General features: G+C 41.7%; 1 protein-coding gene across 1 annotated transcript in view; it reads left to right on the top strand.

Moving 5' to 3' along the window:
- Positions 1-6,311: 6,311 nt before the first annotated feature.
- Positions 6,312-20,589, top strand: part of MYO1H (myosin IH) — a 258,284-nt gene continuing 244,006 nt past the window's right edge. Inside the window, exons 1-7 of the mRNA XM_063939130.1 lie at positions 6,312-6,365; positions 6,787-6,948; positions 9,072-9,187; positions 12,391-12,589; positions 12,803-12,883; positions 13,637-13,816; positions 13,900-13,998. Of these exons, the coding sequence (XP_063795200.1) occupies positions 6,312-6,365; positions 6,787-6,948; positions 9,072-9,187; positions 12,391-12,589; positions 12,803-12,883; positions 13,637-13,816; positions 13,900-13,998 (891 nt within the window). The remainder of the gene's footprint in view (positions 6,366-6,786; positions 6,949-9,071; positions 9,188-12,390; positions 12,590-12,802; positions 12,884-13,636; positions 13,817-13,899; positions 13,999-20,589) is intronic.

The raw sequence follows: 20,589 nt of genomic DNA, 5'->3' as shown, positions 1-20,589 counted from the left end.
AGGCTGAGTGCTTCCATCCTCATGTGAAGCTGAACCACTAGCCATGAACATAGGCCAGGGCCTCAGCCGTTCCTTGCCACTCCGTGTGGTAAATGGCATATTGGCAAGTTTACGCTTCTCCTCCGACAATTTTATTTTAGGTTTTGGAGTCCTTTTTTTACTGATATTTGGTGTTTTGGTTTTGACATGCTCTGTACTATGCCATTGGGCATCGGCCTTGGCAGACGACGTTGCTGGCATTTCATCGTCTCGGCCATGACTAGTGGCAGCAGCTTCAGCACGAGGTGGAAGTGGATCTTGATCTTTCCCTAATTTTGGAACCTCAACATTTTTGTTCTCCATATTTTAATAGGCACAACTAAAAGGCACCTCAGGTAAACAATGGAGATGGATGGATTGGATACTAGTATACAATTATGGACGGGCTGCCGAGTGCCGACACAGAGGTAGCCACAGCCGTGAACTACCGCACTGTACTGTGTCTGCTGCTAATATATAGACTGGTTGATAAAGAGATAGTATACTCGTAACTAGTATGTATGTATAAAGAAAGAAAAAAAAACCACGGTTAGGTGGTATATACAATTATGGACGGGCTGCCGAGTGCCGACACAGAGGTAGCCACAGCCGTGAACTACCGCACTGTACTGTGTCTGCTGCTAATATATAGACTGGTTGATAAAGAGATAGTATACTCGTAACTAGTATGTATGTATAAAGAAAGAAAAAAAAACCACGGTTAGGTGGTATATACAATTATGGACGGGCTGCCGAGTGCCGACACAGAGGTAGCCACAGCCGTGAACTACCGCACTGTACTGTGTCTGCTGCTAATATATAGACTGGTTGATAAAGAGATAGTATACTCGTAACTAGTATGTATGTATAAAGAAAGAAAAAAAAACCACGGTTAGGTGGTATATACAATTATGGACGGGCTGCCGAGTGCCGACACAGAGGTAGCCACAGCCGTGAACTACCGCACTGTACTGTGTCTGCTGCTAATATATAGACTGGTTGATAAAGAGATAGTATACTCGTAACTAGTATGTATGTATAAAGAAAGAAAAAAAAACCACGGTTAGGTGGTATATACAATTATGGACGGGCTGCCGAGTGCCGACACAGAGGTAGCCACAGCCGTGAACTACCGCACTGTACTGTGTCTGCTGCTAATATATAGACTGGTTGATAAAGAGATAGTATACTCGTAACTAGTATGTATGTATAAAGAAAGAAAAAAAAACCACGGTTAGGTGGTATATACAATTATGGACGGGCTGCCGAGTGCCGACACAGAGGTAGCCACAGCCGTGAACTACCGCACTGTACTGTGTCTGCTGCTAATATATAGACTGGTTGATAAAGAGATAGTATACTCGTAACTAGTATGTATGTATAAAGAAAGAAAAAAAAACCACGGTTAGGTGGTATATACAATTATGGACGGGCTGCCGAGTGCCGACACAGAGGTAGCCACAGCCGTGAACTACCGCACTGTACTGTGTCTGCTGCTAATATATAGACTGGTTGATAAAGAGATAGTATACTCGTAACTAGTATGTATGTATAAAGAAAGAAAAAAAAACCACGGTTAGGTGGTATATACAATTATGGACGGGCTGCCGAGTGCCGACACAGAGGTAGCCACAGCCGTGAACTACCGCACTGTACTGTGTCTGCTGCTAATATAGACTGGTTGATAAAGAGATAGTATACTACTAATATTATATACTGGTGGTCAGGTCACTGGTCACTAGTCACACTGGCAGTGGCACTCCTGCAGCAAAAGTGTGCACTGTTTAATTTTAATTAATATAATATTATGTACTCCTGGCTCCTGCTATAACCTATAACTGGCACTGCAGTAGTGCTCCCCAGTCTCCCCCACAATTATAAGCTGTGTGAGCTGAGCAGTCAGACAGATATATAATATATATATAGATGATGCAGCACACTGGCCTGAGCCTGAGCAGTGCACACAGATATGGTATGTGACTGACTGAGTCACTGTGTGTATCGCTTTTTTCAGGCAGAGAACGGATATATTAAATAAACTGCACTGTGTGTCTGGTGGTCACTCACTATATAATATATTATGTACTCCTGGCTCCTGCTATAACCTATAACTGGCACTGCAGTAGTGCTCCCCAGTCTCCCCCACAATTATAAGCTGTGTGAGCTGAGCAGTCAGACAGATATATATAATATTATATATAGATAATAGATGATGCAGCACACTGGCCTGAGCCTGAGCAGTGCACACAGATATGGTATGTGACTGAGTCACTGTGTGCTGTGTATCACTTTTTTCAGGCAGAGAACGGATTATAAATAAAAGTGGTGGTCACTGGTCACTATCAGCAAAACTCTGCACTGTACACTACTGAGTACTCCTAATGCTCCCCAAAATTAGTAAATCAAGTGTCTCTCTAATCTATTCTAATTCTAAACGGAGAGGACGCCAGCCACGTCCTCTCCCTATCAATCTCAATGCACGTGTGAAAATGGCGGCGACGCGCGGCTCCTTATATAGAATCCGAGTCTCGCGATAGAATCCGAGCCTCGCGAGAATCCGACAGCGTCATGATGACGTTCGGGCGCGCTCGGGTTAACCGAGCAAGGCGGGAAGATCCGAGTCGCTCGGACCCGTGAAAAAAAACATGAAGTTCTGGCGGGTTCGGATTCAGAGAAACCGAACCCGCTCATCTCTAGTTTTCAGGGAGGGTTCCTGATGTCAATTCCGGTCCCGGACAGGCTGAAGTGTTCACAGTAGCTGAGTAAGTCCTGGGCTACTCAGAGACTGCACAAAATCTGTTTGTACAGCTCTGCTACACATGCGTTCGCACACTTGCAAAGCGAAAATACAGTCCCCTGGGCGGCGACTATGCGAACGCAGGACTGTAAAAAAAACCCTAGCGAGTGACCAGGGGGGTAATTCCAAGTTGATCGCAGCAGGAAATTTTTTAGCAGTTGGGCAAAACCATGTGCACTGCAGGGGGGGCAGATTTAACATGTGCAGAGAGAGTTAGATTTGGGTGTGGTGTGTTCAATCTGCAATCTAATTTGCAGTGTAAAAATAAAGCAGCCAGTATTTACCCTGCACAGAAACAAAATAACCCACCCAAATCTAACTCTCTCTGCACATGTTATATCTGCCTCCCCTGCAGTGCACATGGTTTTGGCCAACTGCTAAAAATTTTCCTGCTGCGATCAACTTGGAATTACCCCCAGGTCTGAAATAGCCCCTTTGTACATTAGATCAGTGATACTCAACTTTTTTTTTTAGGTTAGGTTCCAAGAGTGACTTGTTACTCTGTTCTGAGCCCCCAAAAAGAGGTGTTTCCAATAGAATGTACTGAATTTTGTTTGCATTTTGGGTCCAAATACAGGATATATATTTCACTTTAAATAAATGGGGAAATTGATGGGGAAGGTAATGTACTTGTTAGCTGCTATTTGGTGGAGACAATATAGGTGCCTTACTAGTTTATTTGCATGCACGCAAGACATTAGAGGTCATTGTCACATACTGTAGTGCTGTTTTCATATACATACACACTTGCTGTAACAGTTACATAATTATTATTATTATTATTATTATTATTATTATTATTATTACTACTGCTGCAACTGCTACTACTACTACTACTACTACTACTCATAATAATAATAATAATAATAATAATAATAATTTTTGAAAATCTTTGTGAGATGTTTGTCTTTTAAAATATTTACAGGTGCTCTCCTTTACTTTTCTAACTGTTATGCACAAATGTGTTACTCCTGTTGCAAAACCTTGGCCAATAATGATAGCAACAGAAAGCCTGTTCTCATCCAGCTGCATGTTACATGAAACATTGGGACACGGAAATATATGCTGTCACTTTACTAGATTCTACAAACATGTTATTAACCTAAGGCTGGGTACACATTAGACGAGAATTTTTAATGATGTGCATGATAACGATATCGTTAACAACATTTTCGGGCATATCGTCTACTGTGTTCACACTACATCGTTAACGAAGCGTGTTCCCGCAGGTCATTAACGACCCCCTCTGTCGTCTGTACATGCAGTGAAATTTGGACTATATTGTCCAAAACTGCATGTCGAGCTGGTGGCAGGGTTATGTCACTGAACGATATCGTTAGCGATATCATTCAGTGTGTACACTCTATATCGTGTGCCCCGGAGTCAAGGGAAAACACTAGATGATATCCCTCAAGGAGCGTATTGTCTAATGTGTACCCAACTTAAGGCAAGCTAAACTGCAAAGAAATGCTCATTTCTTTTGTTTGTCCCATAATGATCTGATTTTTTTTTATTTTTTTAATCTCTCTCATCAGTCTCATCTATGTGTGACAATTCTTTCACAGATATAGCATAAAACCATGTGTTGGCTGTATATCTCTATACACAAGACAGAATAATTAAAAAATTGTTGATCTGCCAAATGATTATATAGAAGAGCATACCTCCCAATATGACCCTCTCCAGGAGGGACACAATGCTCTGCTTCTGGACTTTTCTCCTAATGTATGATTGCTGGCACCTGTGTTTAACAGGTTTATGGATAAGAAAGGTGTTTCACCACAGGTGCTGGCAATCATAAATTAACAGGGAAGTCCAGAAGCAGAGCATTCTGTCCTTCCTGTAGAGGGCCATGTTGGGAGGTATGGAAGAGAGGTTATTGTGAGCACGTTTACAAATCACAGAAGAAGTGATGCAGTAATGTGAGGTATTCATTAGGGTGGTATTCATGTGACCGGCGGTCTGCTGACCGACAGTCACATGACCTCCTCCACCATCCCGCCGGCTCAGTATCCCGATGGTCGGCATGCCGACCAACAGGGACTATTTCCACTCGTGGGTGTCCACGACACCCATAGAGTGGGAATAGAACCCGCAGCATGGTGAGCGCAGCGAGCCCGCAAGGGGCTTGCTGCACTCGCCCCTCCCCGCCGGGATCCCGGCGTCGGTAAGCTGACCGGCGGTCAGGAGACCGCCGGTCAGCCATACTACACCCATTCATTACATGGGCAGCATTAATACAGAAATCATGATGTTTGGGCTTTTACTACAGTGTAGTTACTGTGGTGTAGTGGTGTAATTGTGCTGCTCTGAGTGATATATATAACAGCTACCCCCAGAGACACATTCCTGTATAATTCCAGGTTCCTTACTGTGAAGCATCTCTTCTCGAGGACCTGCAAAGCTACTGAGAGGAAGGGGGTTGCGTACAAAGTACCAGGGTCTGGCCCTGCCAAAGAGGTGCATCCGTGACTCCTTCATTTAGCACAAGTGACCCAGCATATGTAACTATGGGCCTAGTTCAGACCTGATCGCAGCAGAAAATTTGTTCTCTAATGGGCAAAACCATGTGCAGCGCAGGTGGGGCAGATGTAACATGTGCAGATAGATTTAGATTTGGGTGGGGTGTGTTCAAACTGAAATCTAAATTGCAGTGTAAAAATAAAGCAGCCAGTAACTATATAACCCTCCCAAATCTAAGTCTCTCTGCACATGTTATATCTGCCTCCCCTGCAGTGCACATGGTTTTGCCCATTAGAGAACAATTACGCTGCTGCAATCAGGTCTGAATTAGGCCCTATACCCTCTCTTTATACTGGAGTCTGACATTTCTAATGGTGGATTGAGGACATGGCCACTACTATTTGTGGGACTAGTATATTCTTGGTTGCAGTAAAGAGGACAACAGAATAAAGCTGGTCCTATACAAGCCAAGTGTAAAACAGAGAGGGGTGGTGGGCTGTGGGAGAGATTCCTGCTCAGGACAAAGTCCCAATGTACAAAATCAATATACAAAACAATAACTAGATTAATGATATTGATGTAAATCCTATTCCCATGTTAAGAGCTTGAAGTCATTTAGTTACTGCCCATGATAAGCAGAGGTGCACTTAACTTGGATTTCTGTTTGCACTTCAGCAGGGGGTTACTGGATGCGGTAATTTCATAGCTCACGGCACTTAACCCACAATCTATGCCTTACCACGCATTAGCTGTGGGGCTTACTGCAGGATAATAGGCTTATTGGGGGGAAAAATTGAATAGCTCTGAGCAAATCTTGTGGCTAATTGAATTGCCCCCAAAGATCCAGGCGAACATCCCAAATGGAGTAGTAGGAAAGATTTAAGGTTAAATTTGGATTCAGTATGATATCCCAGCTGTCGGGTTCCTGGCAGTCAGGAGACCGACGCCTCGCGGGGTCTCTGCCCTCACAATGCTTCGGGTCCAATGGCGACCTTTGGTCACCATAGGGTTATATTCCCCCTCGGGTGGTGGCATGGACCACCACCCAAGTAGGGATTTCTGCCGGCGGTTGGGATTCCGACCGCCGGTATTTCACCAGTTGTCAGGATTGCAGCATCGGTTTCCTGACAGCCGGGATCCTGACAGCCGGCAAATTTAATGCCTCCCTTAAATTTATATATGCATGAGTCCCATATTTACAAACCTGGTGGTAGGCAACCAGTAAACTTTAGAGTGACATGCTTGAGACAACCCCAGAGTGATGAGATATTACTAACTTGAGGAGGACACTTAGATGGGCTGATAGGCAACCTTCACCTTCAACAGTTAGCCCACAGATGGTATAACTCGAGCCCATCACCTAAACTAGTCTTTTAATATTTTAATTGCATTTAATCTTCAATTTTAATTAAGTGTAAGTAATTTAATTAGTACAATATGTTAAGGCATACATTCATTATAAACCTCTTATTTTAATTGTCTAGCATCTTTTATCTTTCTCTTTCCAGGTGAACAATGTACATAAAAATAAAGCAGATCTGCACATTGAGGGCTCCCTTTCTGCACGAGAAAAGGTCGGCGTACAAGATTTCATGTTACTGGACTCTCACACCAGCGAGGCTGCCTTCCTTGACAATGTACACAAGCGGTTTCAGGAGAATCTTATCTATGTAATATTTTTTATTCTTTAGGCTTTGTTCTATGTTTTATTTTAGTTGCTAACATAGATCTTAGCTTACATATAAATGTTTTACATAAGTATTAAAACTCTTGACCTCATGAATTATCTCAGTGTTAGGTCACTGTATAGGCATTACTATACCATAGTTGCCTACCCCCCCTCCTTCTGCAGGAGACTCCCTGAACAGCAGCAATCTCCCTGACTCCTCGAATAGTCCAGCAATCTCCCTGATTGCACCTTCCACCATTATGCAGCTGTTACATTCTTGGGGGGGGGGGGGGGAATTAACACAGATACATACATTTAAATGGGAACATCAGTGCCATTTCCCTGCATTGCTTATAAGGCACAATGATCCTTATGGCTACATGCATTTTAAATAAGATTTCTGGTGGCCATTTACAGTATATGGAACCTCTTGTAAAATACAATACGCAAACAAATCATGTAAAATATAAGTGTCTTTTCGTCAATGAGTAGATCTTATTAACTAAGGAACATGGAATAAAAGAAAATGAAGAAAACAATGTGTAGTATTGCTTTAAAATCTCAGTCTTATAATTAAATCTCCACGTGTTCGGAACTGGAAAGGTGATAGTATCTCGTCAACCAGGTAAGTATAGATTTTAGTTAACAAGTGCACCAAGGCAAGGTATACAGCAGTAACAACTCTGCCAAACTCTAGATATAGCTGCAATTTATGGATGAGCACTGGCAGCTGGAAGTTTACTCCACTGGAACACCTTGAAAAAGATCACTGTGGATCGAAACGGCGTTGGTGCTGAGACCAGTGGACAAATCCAGGATTACACCGGAGACTAGCCTTTATCCAGTTTTAGCACATATTTTGGATTTTCTAATACAGGTTTGAGTCCGGACTTTCTTACCTGTTTATGGACTTTTAATATATATTTTGCCATCTTTTTCATCACAATTGGGAAACATAGCTCCGTGTGTGAATAATCTTGGAACATTACCTGTCTTTTGATATTTTATGGAAATTGTTTTATAGAAATTTGAATTAGTTTGAAATAAATGCTTTTTGGTTTCCTGTTTCCATTGGTGTGGAACTCGTGTCTAAAGAAACCTTGATATGTGAAACCCACTCCATTTATAAGTGAGTTGGGTCTGCCTATTTTAATTCTGTGGTGATACTGTACCTTGATCTGGTCACTAAAGTACCTGGTGAAAAGATACCTTTATGTGTTTCCCTCCATATACACTTAAGTGAGTGAGTGTTGGTAAGTCCCTGTTGTAATTCCAGTGGTGGCGAGAATCTATACTTACCTGGTTGACAAGATACTATTACCTTTCCAGTTCCGAACACGTGGAGATTTAATTATAAGACTGAGATTTTAAAACAATACTACACCTTGTTTTCTTCGTTTTCTTTATTCCATGTTCCTTCGGATTTCCTAAACAACTATGAGGAAGATTTCTGGCAAGTATGCCGTAGTTGCCTACCTTCCCTCATTCTGCAGGAGACTCCCTGAAATGGCAGTAATCTCCCTGACTCCATGAATAGTCCAGTAATCTCCCTGATTGCACCTTATCCCCATTATGGAGCTGTTACATCCTTGAGGGGAATAAAATAAATCACAGATACATACATTCAAATGGGAACATCAGTGCCATTTTCCTGCATTGGTTATAATTATAAGGCACAATGATCCCTATGGTTACATGCATTTTAACCAAGGTTTCTCGTGGCCTCTTACAGTATATGGAACCTCTTGTAAAACACAATACACAAACATATCCTGAAAATTATAAGTGTCTTTTCTTCAGCTAGTAGATCTTACTAACTTTGGGGCTCATTTACATTTGGGTGTGAGCCATTTTTATGACCCGCCTCCCAGATGTAGCAGTACACGTCTGCACTAATAGGTGTCACTTTCACATCTCCCTGAAATGCTTATGATGTAAGTGCTGTGCAGTGGGATTTTTCAATACATCTTTGTACTGTAAATGTAGCATAAAATATAAAGTTAGCAGTCAGTGAAACTGTAAATATTCCCCTCTCTCAAACATTTTGAGCACAGTTTTTATACGGACAAAAAAATGTTTTGTATTCAAAAAAATTATCTTTTCTTCTACTCCTTTTTTTCGTAGACTTATATAGGGACATTGCTGGTTTCTGTGAACCCATACAAGGATCTCGAGCTATATACTCAGAGACAGATTGAGCTATACCAAGGAGTAAATTTCATAGAGCTTCCGCCGCACATGTAAGATCTCATTAAATGAAAATTTATACATACAATTTAAAATAATGAAAGTAATTTATGCGTTATGCGTTATGCAGTTCATATTTGGATGCAGCATGCTACAGTCTGACAAACAATACTTGCAGTGTTCTAGTGATTTGCAGACTTCTCGCTTACAAGTGACAGCCTTTTATTAAACATTGACCAAACATGTCACTCCATTTTCATATCATATGTATAATCTCTCAATGGGGCAAATGTAATGAAGTACGAGTCGGCTGGTGGTGTGGGATCCTGGAGAATTTCGGACATTTTTCTTAAAACGGCAATCATTTACAAGGCATGGCTTTGCCTTGTTAATGATTGCTGCTTTATAAAAAATTTCAGAGATTGGCCATAATTGTAATGTATAATGGGCCTAATTCTGAGTTGATCGCAGCAGCAAATTTGTTAGCAGTTGGGCAAAATCATGTGCACTGCAGGAGGGGCAGATATAACATGTGCAGAGAGAGTTAGATTTGGGTGGGGTGTGTTCAATCTGAAATCTAAATTGCAGTGTAAAAATAAAGCAGCCGGTATTTACCCTGCACAGAAACAAAATAACCCACCCAAATCTAACTCTTTCTGCAAATGTTATATCTGCCCCCCCCTGCAGTGCACATGGTTTTGCCCAATTGCTAACAAACTTGCTGCTGTGATTAACTCAGAATTACCCCCAATATACAGTGTTAAAAGGAAAAAAAAATGTAGGAGTTTATAATGCTTTTTATTGCCATGATCAGAAATTTCTATGCATGTAGACAAGTGTTTCCTAATGTTGGTCATCAAGGCACACTAATAATCCAGGTTTTAAGGATATCTATGCTTGACATTCTCCTTTATATAGCTAACCTTGAATACTCCCTTCACCGAATTTTTGACACAATTAATATGTTTGGTTCTATTTCTGGCTTTAGTATCAATGTAGACAAATCCAATGCTATGTTACTATATGGTACAAATGCACACCCGCAATGGATCACCCAATTTCCATTACAATGGGCTACTACACTTGTTCCATATCTGGGGATTATGGTTCCTCGTAACCCCACAAATTTTTTCAGAGTAAATGTGAGCCGTGCAATTACTACCTTGGCTAATGATGTAAAGGGGTGGGAACTCCTCCCATTGTTTTACCTGGGAAGAGCTAATCTGCAAAAATCGTAGCCATTCCACGATGACTCTATCCATTGCAAACACTCCCAGTCTTACTAACTAAAGCAGATGTACAACAAATCAATGCACTCCTTCGCAGATTTATTTGGAAAGGAGGTCGAGCCCGCATAGCACTGCAAAAACTTATTCAGCCAAAATCAAATGGCGTGATAAACTTCCCGGATATTGTATAATCATGCTGCTCTTTTAAGACACTTACAAGACTGGCTGCAGAATAGTTCAGTGTACACAAACACGTCACTGGGCCAAGACTTCCTTCATGATACAAGCTTGATATGTTTTCTCCACCAACATGATCAGGAAATACCTGACTCTTTGAAATGAAACCATCTTTTATGGACTACCAGGAAAATTTGGCATATCCTGAGACATAGCGCAGGATTAAACCAGTATCATTCCCTGCACCTACCCCTGATTAATAACCCTAATTTTCTGGACAACATGGCTGCTCACCCCTTCACTATGTGGAGATTGGCAGGAATTCACACTATACGATCCCTAGTCTTAATAGAGAATAAACATCTTTTACATTACTCTGAGGTGTCGTCTCAATATGCCATGGTAAGCCCTTACCCCCTAGCATTTTTACAAACTCGGTTTTACATTACACATGTTCTTACACATTTTTCAGAAGAAGACGGGAACAGTTCATTGGACACTCTTTTCAACGTAAAGCTATCTCAACCCATTATACCTTTCTGAGAAAAATTATAAACCATGCAGAGGTGACAGGTGGCATGTCTAAATGGCTGACCCACTTTCCCAACCTAACCATACCAGTGTTGGAAAAGGCCCTTTTATTTTCACAAAATATTCTCAAGGCGAGTATGTACACAGAACTTTTTCTGAATGTATATCACAACACTTACCTGTCTCTTCTTCGGCGTTAACAAATGGAAACTTCCGATACTCATACATGCCCAAAGTGTCATCAAGCAGAGGCAGACACATCATACAATATTTCTGGCATCTTATTCGGCATTATGCTGAAGCCAAACTTGTCAAATTCATACCCTTTACCCCTGAATGGGCAATTTTGGGTGTTTTCGACCCAAACCAAAGAATGACTTTGGAGAGCAAAAAAATATTATTGGCCCTTAGCGCAGCAGGCAAAAAGACAATACTTCAGGGCTGGATTGACACCACTCCTCCACAAATACCCTTATTTTTAACCAAACTTCACTTTTTGTTTAAAATGGACTAGTAGGTAGAGGCCTTTTTAGACAAAGGCAAACAGGTAGAATATTTTTTTACTCTGTGGGACTTTTATATATCCTATATATCCACCCTCCCTCTTGCTACAAGGCAACAAATACACTATAGCCTGAAGAATACTACCTGGTATCTCACAAGGTTGGCAGCACAGGATCCACCTGTCACTTTAGTTTAATGCTGTGGGGTTAATTGGCAGCTTCTCTCATAAATACCATGCTACGTGATGCTAGCTAATGAACAAAATTTAAATGACTCCAGTTAATTTGTACAAGAATTATTTTATTGTATTAATGAAAATATTTATGTCATGAGAATCCATACTACTTGTCTGATTGTATGCTTTAATTGTAAATGTAGACTTGTATGACTAAACTATGATGTCTCAATATAGGAAAAACATTATTGAAAAAAAAAAAGAAAAAAAAAAAGGATATCTATGCTTGAGCACAGACAGTTAACTACTTAACTGGCATGGTCAGATCACATGCGACTGCCCTGCCCCACAATGTCCTTTTAGTATTTGACGAGGAGATCCGTTCTGCAGATGTGCATAATATAATATTTAACTATTTAGAAAAAAAACTTTTTAAACTATATTACATAATTTGTTTAAAAAAAAAATAATGTTATGAATAGAAAAATCATCAGTTAAGTGGTTAAATCAAATAACTGAGGTAATACTTAAGTACTGTACCTGTGCTTCAGTATGGCTATCTTTAAAACCTGTGCCATTACTGTGACTTGAGGATCGAGGTTGTAAAACACTGCTGTAGCCTGTATTTATCTTTCTTTAGCTATGCAGTTGCAGATAATGCCTATAGAGTAATGTGTTCAGAACGGAATAATCATTTCATACTGATATCTGGAGAAAGTGGATCTGGAAAAACTGAAACATCAAAGAAAATCCTTCAGTACTTTGCTATGGCATGTCCAACCTCAGATAAGCTTCAGTCAATTAGAGACCGACTACTCCTCTCCAATCCTGTTCTAGAGGTATACATGGCATGTTCTACTATTTCTGCAGATTTAAAGTGACATATTTGTTTATTGAACTTTGCAAAGCTCAATTTCAGCAATACATTCCTCACTTGATATCACGATGACTCTATTATGACCATTTCTGTCTAGAACAAATATACATTACATTAAATATAGGCCAAACTTTTTGAAGCTGCTCCCTTGCAATGCTAACTTGGTATTTTGCAGGCTTTTGGAAATGCCAAAACACTCCGTAATGACAACTCAAGCCGCTTTGGAAAGTATATGGATGTACAGTTTGACTTCAAGGTAAATGCATCCAGTATGTGGCAGTAGTCTTTCGTTTGACTTACATAAATAGGACTTGTTATACAAAAAAAAGCAAAATTTCTGTGCTGCACATGCTTACCATGCTTACCAAATACATCTGTATTTAGAGTTGAGTATATCTTTTGTGTATTTTGTGTCTCTCTGCACTTGTGCAAGCATTCAACAGTAAGTTGAACACAGTAAGGGCATGCAGATACAAGTCATTCTTAAGTATGGGTCCAATTTTTACCTTCTGTACAAGTATTCTTAAGCTGTACAGTATTAACCTTTTAGGGTGCATATCTTTGCAGATCCTATAGGTGTAGTATCATTCCATGTTGATGATGGTCACATCTTTGCTATACTCATACATCCTCAGTTGTATGTATATACATTTGCCAATTTCACATCTAACTGAGCTATATAGTCTACAGCAAGGTTTCTCGAGTCTTGTCTTCAAGTATTGTTAATACTGTAGGTCATCTCTTCAGAATTTCCCACAAAGGCCACATGAAAGATATTTAATTGCCCAATCAGATTAATTCACCTTTGCAGCAATAAGGATCTTAAAATTTGATTTGTTGGAGGTACACAAGAACCAGAGTTGAGGAACAGGTTCCCTATTGTTCTACCTGCAACTGTTTAGCACATTGTTGGGTTAGAAATATTGAATGAATATAATCAGCTGTAGAGTTTGCTTGTATTGAACCGTAATCCAGAATGATATTGTTATCTTTTGTCGTGCTTCTGCAGGGAGCTCCTGCTGGAGGTCATATCCTTAGCTATTTAATAGAGAAGTCACGGGTGGTTCATCAGAATCAAGGGGAGAGGAACTTCCACATTTTCTACCAGTTGTTGGAGGGAGGAGAGGATCATCTGATACGATGGCTTGGTCTAGATCGTAATCCACAGCTTTATAGTTACCTCATTCAAGTAAGAATAAATCTGCATGGATTTTGTATAGCAGGGGTTAGTATTACTATTAACATGATTTGTATGTTGTCCTTCTTTACCAGGGTGAGTGTGCCAAAGTCAGCTCCATCTGTGACAAAGCAAATTGGAAGCTTGTCCGCAGGGCATTTACCATAATTGAGTTCACAGAAGCTGACATAGAGGTAAGAAATTTCTAACCATGTTTATGTACCCTTTCATTTCAGAAAATATGACCCTTCCAGAAGTTTCCTTGTTGATCTTTTCTGTGCGCAAAATGTGCTTGCCATTGTGATGTACAGTATGCCATTAGGGATTTATGAAGCATGTACATCAGTGGCTTATGGTCTTTTTTAGCCATTGTTCTGCAATCATTCTGCAACCATACATGTAAAGATGGAACTTCTCTGATCCCACTATTAATGTATAGCCGGTGATGAATCGGTGTTGGAGTCATGGAAGGTGATGCATAGGCCACTGGCTTGCCTTACTGAGTGAGCACCACATGTAGCTTTGTTTGGGACACATCTGCATAAATCACAGGACTATCAAACAAGTTTTACATTGTTCCTGTTTCTTGGTTATGAGTTCTTTCACTGCTTTATGGCTGTTAAAAATGCATATACATTGTTTTGTGGCTACAGTTCAGAAAGACACAGAACTACAGAAAGACACAGAACTACAGTTTGTGCTATTGCCCTAGAAAATGTAGCCATATAGTTGACCATACCTAGTCTTTAGTTTGTCGGTGGACTACCACAAGTTGAGCGAGTGTGGCTCAGAGATATTTCGATAGCAACGATGATGTACAAGTGTGAGTAATATATGTGGAATAGGATTGGATCTAGTTAATTGGGGGTTCAGAGAGCATTTAACGATCTGAAGGCTAAGGAAGGTCGTGATCTAGTATGATAGGGGATTTCATAGGTGGTTAGAAGCATTGGAGAGACCTTTAGACATGATTGAAAAAAGGTTATCAGAGGTGATCTATGCAGATTCACAGTCTAATATTGGATTTTGTTTTCCACTACTACTGTATCTTTGTTCTCACCCACTACAATAGGTACGTGAACTTTACTTGTACTACTAGAGGGTTGTCACAGCACTAATATTGACATCAAATACTCCTAGAATATCCTTCTGCTTAAGTACTAGTAGATAGATAATGGATAGATAATGCCATAATAAAAAATGAACTATAAAATAATGAAAATAAATTGATTTTGTATAGAGAATTGTGTGCGCTGCTCCTACACACTCCCTCTTCCCTCCACTCCGCTGAATGCCTTCACTATTACATCGACTTTATATACATGCAAGTGGGCTGCTACTCTCAGAGCTATAGGAACTCTTCTTGGTGTGCGAATAACTGATGCAATCTAATAAACATAATACAGCCAAACTACCTGCTCAAACCATTGAAAGCATCTGCTTACTGCTCCTCCTAAACATATAAATGGTGGGGCTTTTTTATATGACATAGAACCATGCACGTGCATTTTAATATACATCTGGCTAGTACTGTAAGTATCTCAGTACCATGGGCCTGATTCCGATTTGTGCAGTATTGCACAGCCGCAGGGCCGCATATGTGCAATACCGTACAGCTAAAATTTAAATGCAGCAGGAGGCATCTGTAGGAAATAGACACCTCCCGCATGCATCTGCGATCCGATAGATCACCATTGTGACCATCGGTGGTTGCAGCCCTCGGCCAGTCTGCGTAAGCCGACGCTTACTCCAGCTCCCCGTTGGAACTTGTCCAATGACGCAGACCCTGGTCTCAGTACACCTACAAATCAATCATGCTGCAGCTAAAGGGGGACTGCGAGCGATCATACAACACCCGTTCTGCACATGCGCAGAACGTGTGCTGTGCATGTGCAGATCCGCAACCATCGGATTTGTACATAAATCATTGGGTTTGCATACAAATCTGAATCAGGCCCCATATACGAATAGACTTGGTCTGTCCTGTGAAGAGCCTGTTCTTTTTCTTTGTTAAGCATAATTAAGAGTGCAGGAGTATGGAACTTACTTGTATGCCAGTCTTCGCATTTAGTACCTTTTTTCTATCCACTTTTAATATACATTTGTCTTCACATTTGTTATCTACCTCATCTTTAACTGCTCCTATATATGCACATTTGTTGCTCTTGCTTTGTCTGTGGATCTCTTCATTGCCCGCAGTTTATCGAAGCGGTGCGATTGGGTCAGAACTGCGCATGCACTGGCGCCGAAGTGCGCCGGCGCATGCCAGATGGCCGAAGGCCGTCGCTGAGCTACGATCACCTCTGCCTGATTGACAGGCGTCCCCCCACATGTCTATGGTCATGATTGTAGCCCTGCGGCTACAATCAACTCTGAATCACCCCCAATGTGCAGTGCACGTGGGGCAGATATAACATTTGCGGAGAGAGTTAGATTTGGGTGGGGTGTGTTCAAACTGAAATCTAAATTGCAGTGTAAAAATAAAGCAGTCAGTATTTACCCGGCACAGAAACAAAATAACCCACCCAAATGTAACGCTCTCTGCAAATGTAATATCTGCCACACCTGCAGCGCACATGGGCCCTCATTCCGAGTTGTTCGCTCGCTAGCTGTTATTAGCAGCCGTGCAAACGCTAAGCCACCGCCCTCTGGGAGTGTATCTTAGCTTAGCAGAAGTGCAAACGAAAGGATCGCAGCGCTGCTACTAAAAAAGATTGTGCAGTTTCTGAGTAGCTCGAGACCTACTCCTAGCTAGCGATCACTGCAGACTATTTAGTTCCTGTTTTGACATCACGAACACGCCCTGCGTTCAGCCAGCCACGTCTGCGTTTTTCCAGGCACTCCTGCGTTTTTAGACACACTCCCCGAAAACGGTCAGTTACCACCCAGATTCACCCACTTCCTGTCAATCACTCTGCGGCCAGCAGTGCGACTGAAAAGCGTCGCTAGAGCTTGTGTAAAACTGCATCGGCTTTTGTGAAAGTACGTTGTGCGTGCGCATCGAGCCACATGCGCATGCGCAGAAGTGCCGATTTTTAGCCTGATCGCTGTGCTGCGAACAACGGCAGCTAGCGATCAACTCGGAATGACCACCATGGTTTTGCCCAACTGCTAATAAATTTGCTGCTGCGATCAACTCTGAATTACCCCCTATGTGCTGTGTGCTTAACGTCTTGCCCTTCTACTGTATATTTTTCTACCTTTCTATGTGAGCTAATCAACTACAACATAACGTAATTCTTGTGCTACATCCTCCAAGAAATTCATAATGGCTTTTGATGCTTCAAAGGTTGTAGCAATTTATATACACTGGCTTGTGTCTGTATTACAAATAACTCTTGCTCGTAATTCATTGCTTGCACATGTATAAGATAAATAAAATCTGGAATGATGCATCAAACTGTAAATCAGCTCCTACTGCATGTGACTTGGTAATAACATGAACATCTCTACCTCACTTAGGAGCATATCTATCACAATCTGCATCTCAGATGTAATAGAGTCGCCTATATTCGCATTGCGATATTTGAAAATATTGTATGACTGTATTAAAATTTGCATGCTGGGACAGAGTTCGCCACAAAGTTCTGTCCCTGTAAATCCCTGCCCCTCACTTCTGAGGTATTTCTATGCAAAATATACTCTGATAATGTGTCTACAGTGAGTGCACAGGTGCCTGCTACACCTCCGCTGTGCCCCCTCTCCTCCCCTCCCTTATGATTATGCTCCGCCTCCTCAGCCTCCTCTCTTGTCCTTCTCTCATCTATGATAGAGAATAATAAAATTAAACTTAACTGCCTGCTGCACCCAGGGATCGATGATGGTGAGCTCATTCTCTTTGCGATCAGCTGGGGTGCAGTGAAAGTCTCGACTGGCATCTCAGCTGATTGGGTCACTGATTACCGATCCTTGAATGGAGGTAGTTTAAAAAATATATATATTTATTTTCTATTTACTATTTTCCCCGTGATCCACCTGTGTTCTATTAGACACACAGGCTGAACACAGAAGCCGTCTTCAGGCTCTGGTCTGCCTATCAGCATGCAGGCAGGGCAGCACAGGAGTAGGAGAAACAGCACAAAGCCTACATAACACCCTTTGAAGATGGTGTTATTGGGGGTCATTCCAAGTTGTTCGCTCATTGCCGATTTTCGTTATGCTGCGATTTGTTGCTAATTGCGCATGCGCAAGGCACGCAGGGCGCATGCGCTTAGTTATTTAACTAAAAACTTAGCAGTTTTGCTGTGGATCCTGCGGTACTTTTCAGACGCACTGCTGATCGGTGAATGATTGACAGGAAAGGGGCGTTTCTGGGTGGTAACTGAGCGTTTTCCGGGAGTGTGCTTAAAAACGCAGGCGTATCAGGGAAAAACGCGGGAGTGTCTGGAGAAACGGGGGAGTGGCTGGCCGAACGCAGGGCGTGTTTGTGATGTCAAACTAGGAACTAAACAGACTGAGCTGATTGCAATCTGTGAGTAGGTCTGGAGCTACTCAGAAACTGCAAAGAATTATTTAGTAGTAGTTCTGCTAATCTTTCGTTCGCTATTCTGCTAAGCTAAGATACACTCCCAGAGGGCGGTGGCCTAGCGTGTGCAATGCTGCTAAAATCAGCTAGCGAGCAAACAATTTGGAATGAGGGCCATTATTACAAAATCCCTCCAGTATTTTTTTTACATTTTAACATTAGTAATCGCATTTCCCATTACAAGTATGGGAAATGCAATATGCTTACTAAAACAATGTGAATTTAAGAGTTGGAGAAGAATTTTGTGAATTCTCCACCAATAGCCAATTCATACTTTTCAGTGATACTAAAAATAATACGAAAATGGTGTGAAAATATACATCTTCACTTTATTTTAGTAAAATAATGTTAAATATGCCCCTTAATGTAGCAAATCATAAATGCTGCTTGAGTATTAGCGTATTATACACAAGTGGAAAGAACCTTTTTTATTTCCGGGGGCTTGACGTGCATATCCTCCAAAGGTCTGCCCATTATTCTTTTCTTATGTTGCCTTCAAAAAGTAAGTAGACAATATTGCACCCACAATCAATTGGACTTGGAGATATCCACCAAACTGCTGCAGAATTATAATACCGGCAACCTGAGCAACGAGTTCTATTGTCAGTCCCATTTACACTCATTCTGGTAGAGAGCAAACCCATCATGGTGACTCTGCTCCTGGAAGATACATGTGAGAAGAATACGGGAGTTTAATGCTAAACTAGTAATCATGGAGGTAATTCAGGGGTGTGGTTCATTAGGTCGACATACATTGGGTCGATCGCTGAAGGTCGACATGCATTAGGTCGACATGTACAAGGTCAACATGGAAAAAGGTCGACATGAGGTTTTTTTTACTGTTCTTGGTGTCGTTTTCTTAGAAAAGTAATGGGGAACCCCAATTGGTGCACCGCATCCCCTCGCATGGCGAGCGAGTGCGCTCAGCACAGGTTACCGTTCCCAATTGTATTCCACGTGGATCGTTAAGTATGAAAAAGGTTTAAAAAAATGAAAAAAATTGTGACAAACTCATGTCGACCTTTTTACATGTCAACCTAGTACATGTCGACTTAACGACCGTGTTGACCTAATACCTGTCAACCTTCAGTGGTCGACCCAATGTATGTCAACCTAATGACCGCCATCCGCAATTCAGACCTAATTTCTGCTGTGCATTTTCGCACAGCGGGCGATCAGGTCCAAACTATGCATGCGTATGTACCGCTATGCACAGGCGTGTCGCACGGGTACAAAGTGGATCGCCGCTCAGCGATGGTTTGTGCGACGGATCCGTTCGCACAGGCGATCGCAAAGAGATTGACAGGAAGAAGGCGTTTGTGGGAGTCAACTGACCGTTTTCAGGGAGTGTCTGGAAAAACGCAGGCGTGTCCATGCGTTTGCAGGGAGGTTTCCTGACGTCAATTCCGGTCCTGGACAGGCTGATGTGATCGCAGCGTCTGAGTAAGTCCTGGGCTGTGCAGAGACAAAGGCCCTCATTCCGAGTTGATCGCTAGCTGCTTTCGTTCGCAGCGCAACGTTTAGTTGAAAAAGCGGCACTTCTGCGCATGCGTATGGTGCGCACTGCGCATGTGCGTTGTACACAAAAGCCGATGCAGTTTCACACAAGGTCTAGCGACGCTTTTCAGTCGCACTGTTGGCCGCTGAGTGATTGACAGGAAGTGGGCGTTTCTGGGAGGTAACTGAGAATTTTCCGGGAGTGTGCTGAAAAACGCAGGCGTGTCAGATATAAAACTGCATACAAAGAAAAAGGTTGCAGGTGCACAATTCAAACATTACCAATTTATTAATAATAATAATTGCAATAAAATTTTGCATTTTAAGCGAGGTTCTTCGCATAGTTATGGCCATAAGTAACGGCTTGCCCACCGCGTCCAGGTGACCTCATTAGTCGGGCAAGTCCCTAACATTTTGGGGGGTACAAATCTAGGGTGCGGGACCCCCCAAAATGAAGCAGCTGAGTGACCCCAGGGCAACACAAAAGTGAAAAAATATATAGTGAAAAAGTGAAAATAGGTTAGTGAGAGGCTGCTGAAAACAGCAGGGGTAAATTAGTGAGAGGTAGTGAAGGGGGAGATAAAGTAGTGAGAGGTAAAGTAGTGAAAAGTGAAGGTAGGAAATGAATTACATTGAAACAAAACACACGATAGGGATGAAAGTAAATATGAAAATAAGTGTTAATATGTGTTGCTCCTGAGGCAAAACAGCCACAACAATTCAGGGGGACCCACACCCCGGAAATGCCCCCCCATCTGATAAT

Source organism: Pseudophryne corroboree, chromosome 1 (assembly GCF_028390025.1).
Source record: "Pseudophryne corroboree isolate aPseCor3 chromosome 1, aPseCor3.hap2, whole genome shotgun sequence".
In the NCBI taxonomy this organism is placed as follows: domain Eukaryota; kingdom Metazoa; phylum Chordata; class Amphibia; order Anura; family Myobatrachidae; genus Pseudophryne; species Pseudophryne corroboree.
Note: the sequence above shows the minus strand (reverse complement) of the source record. Positions and strands in the feature narration are given on the sequence as shown.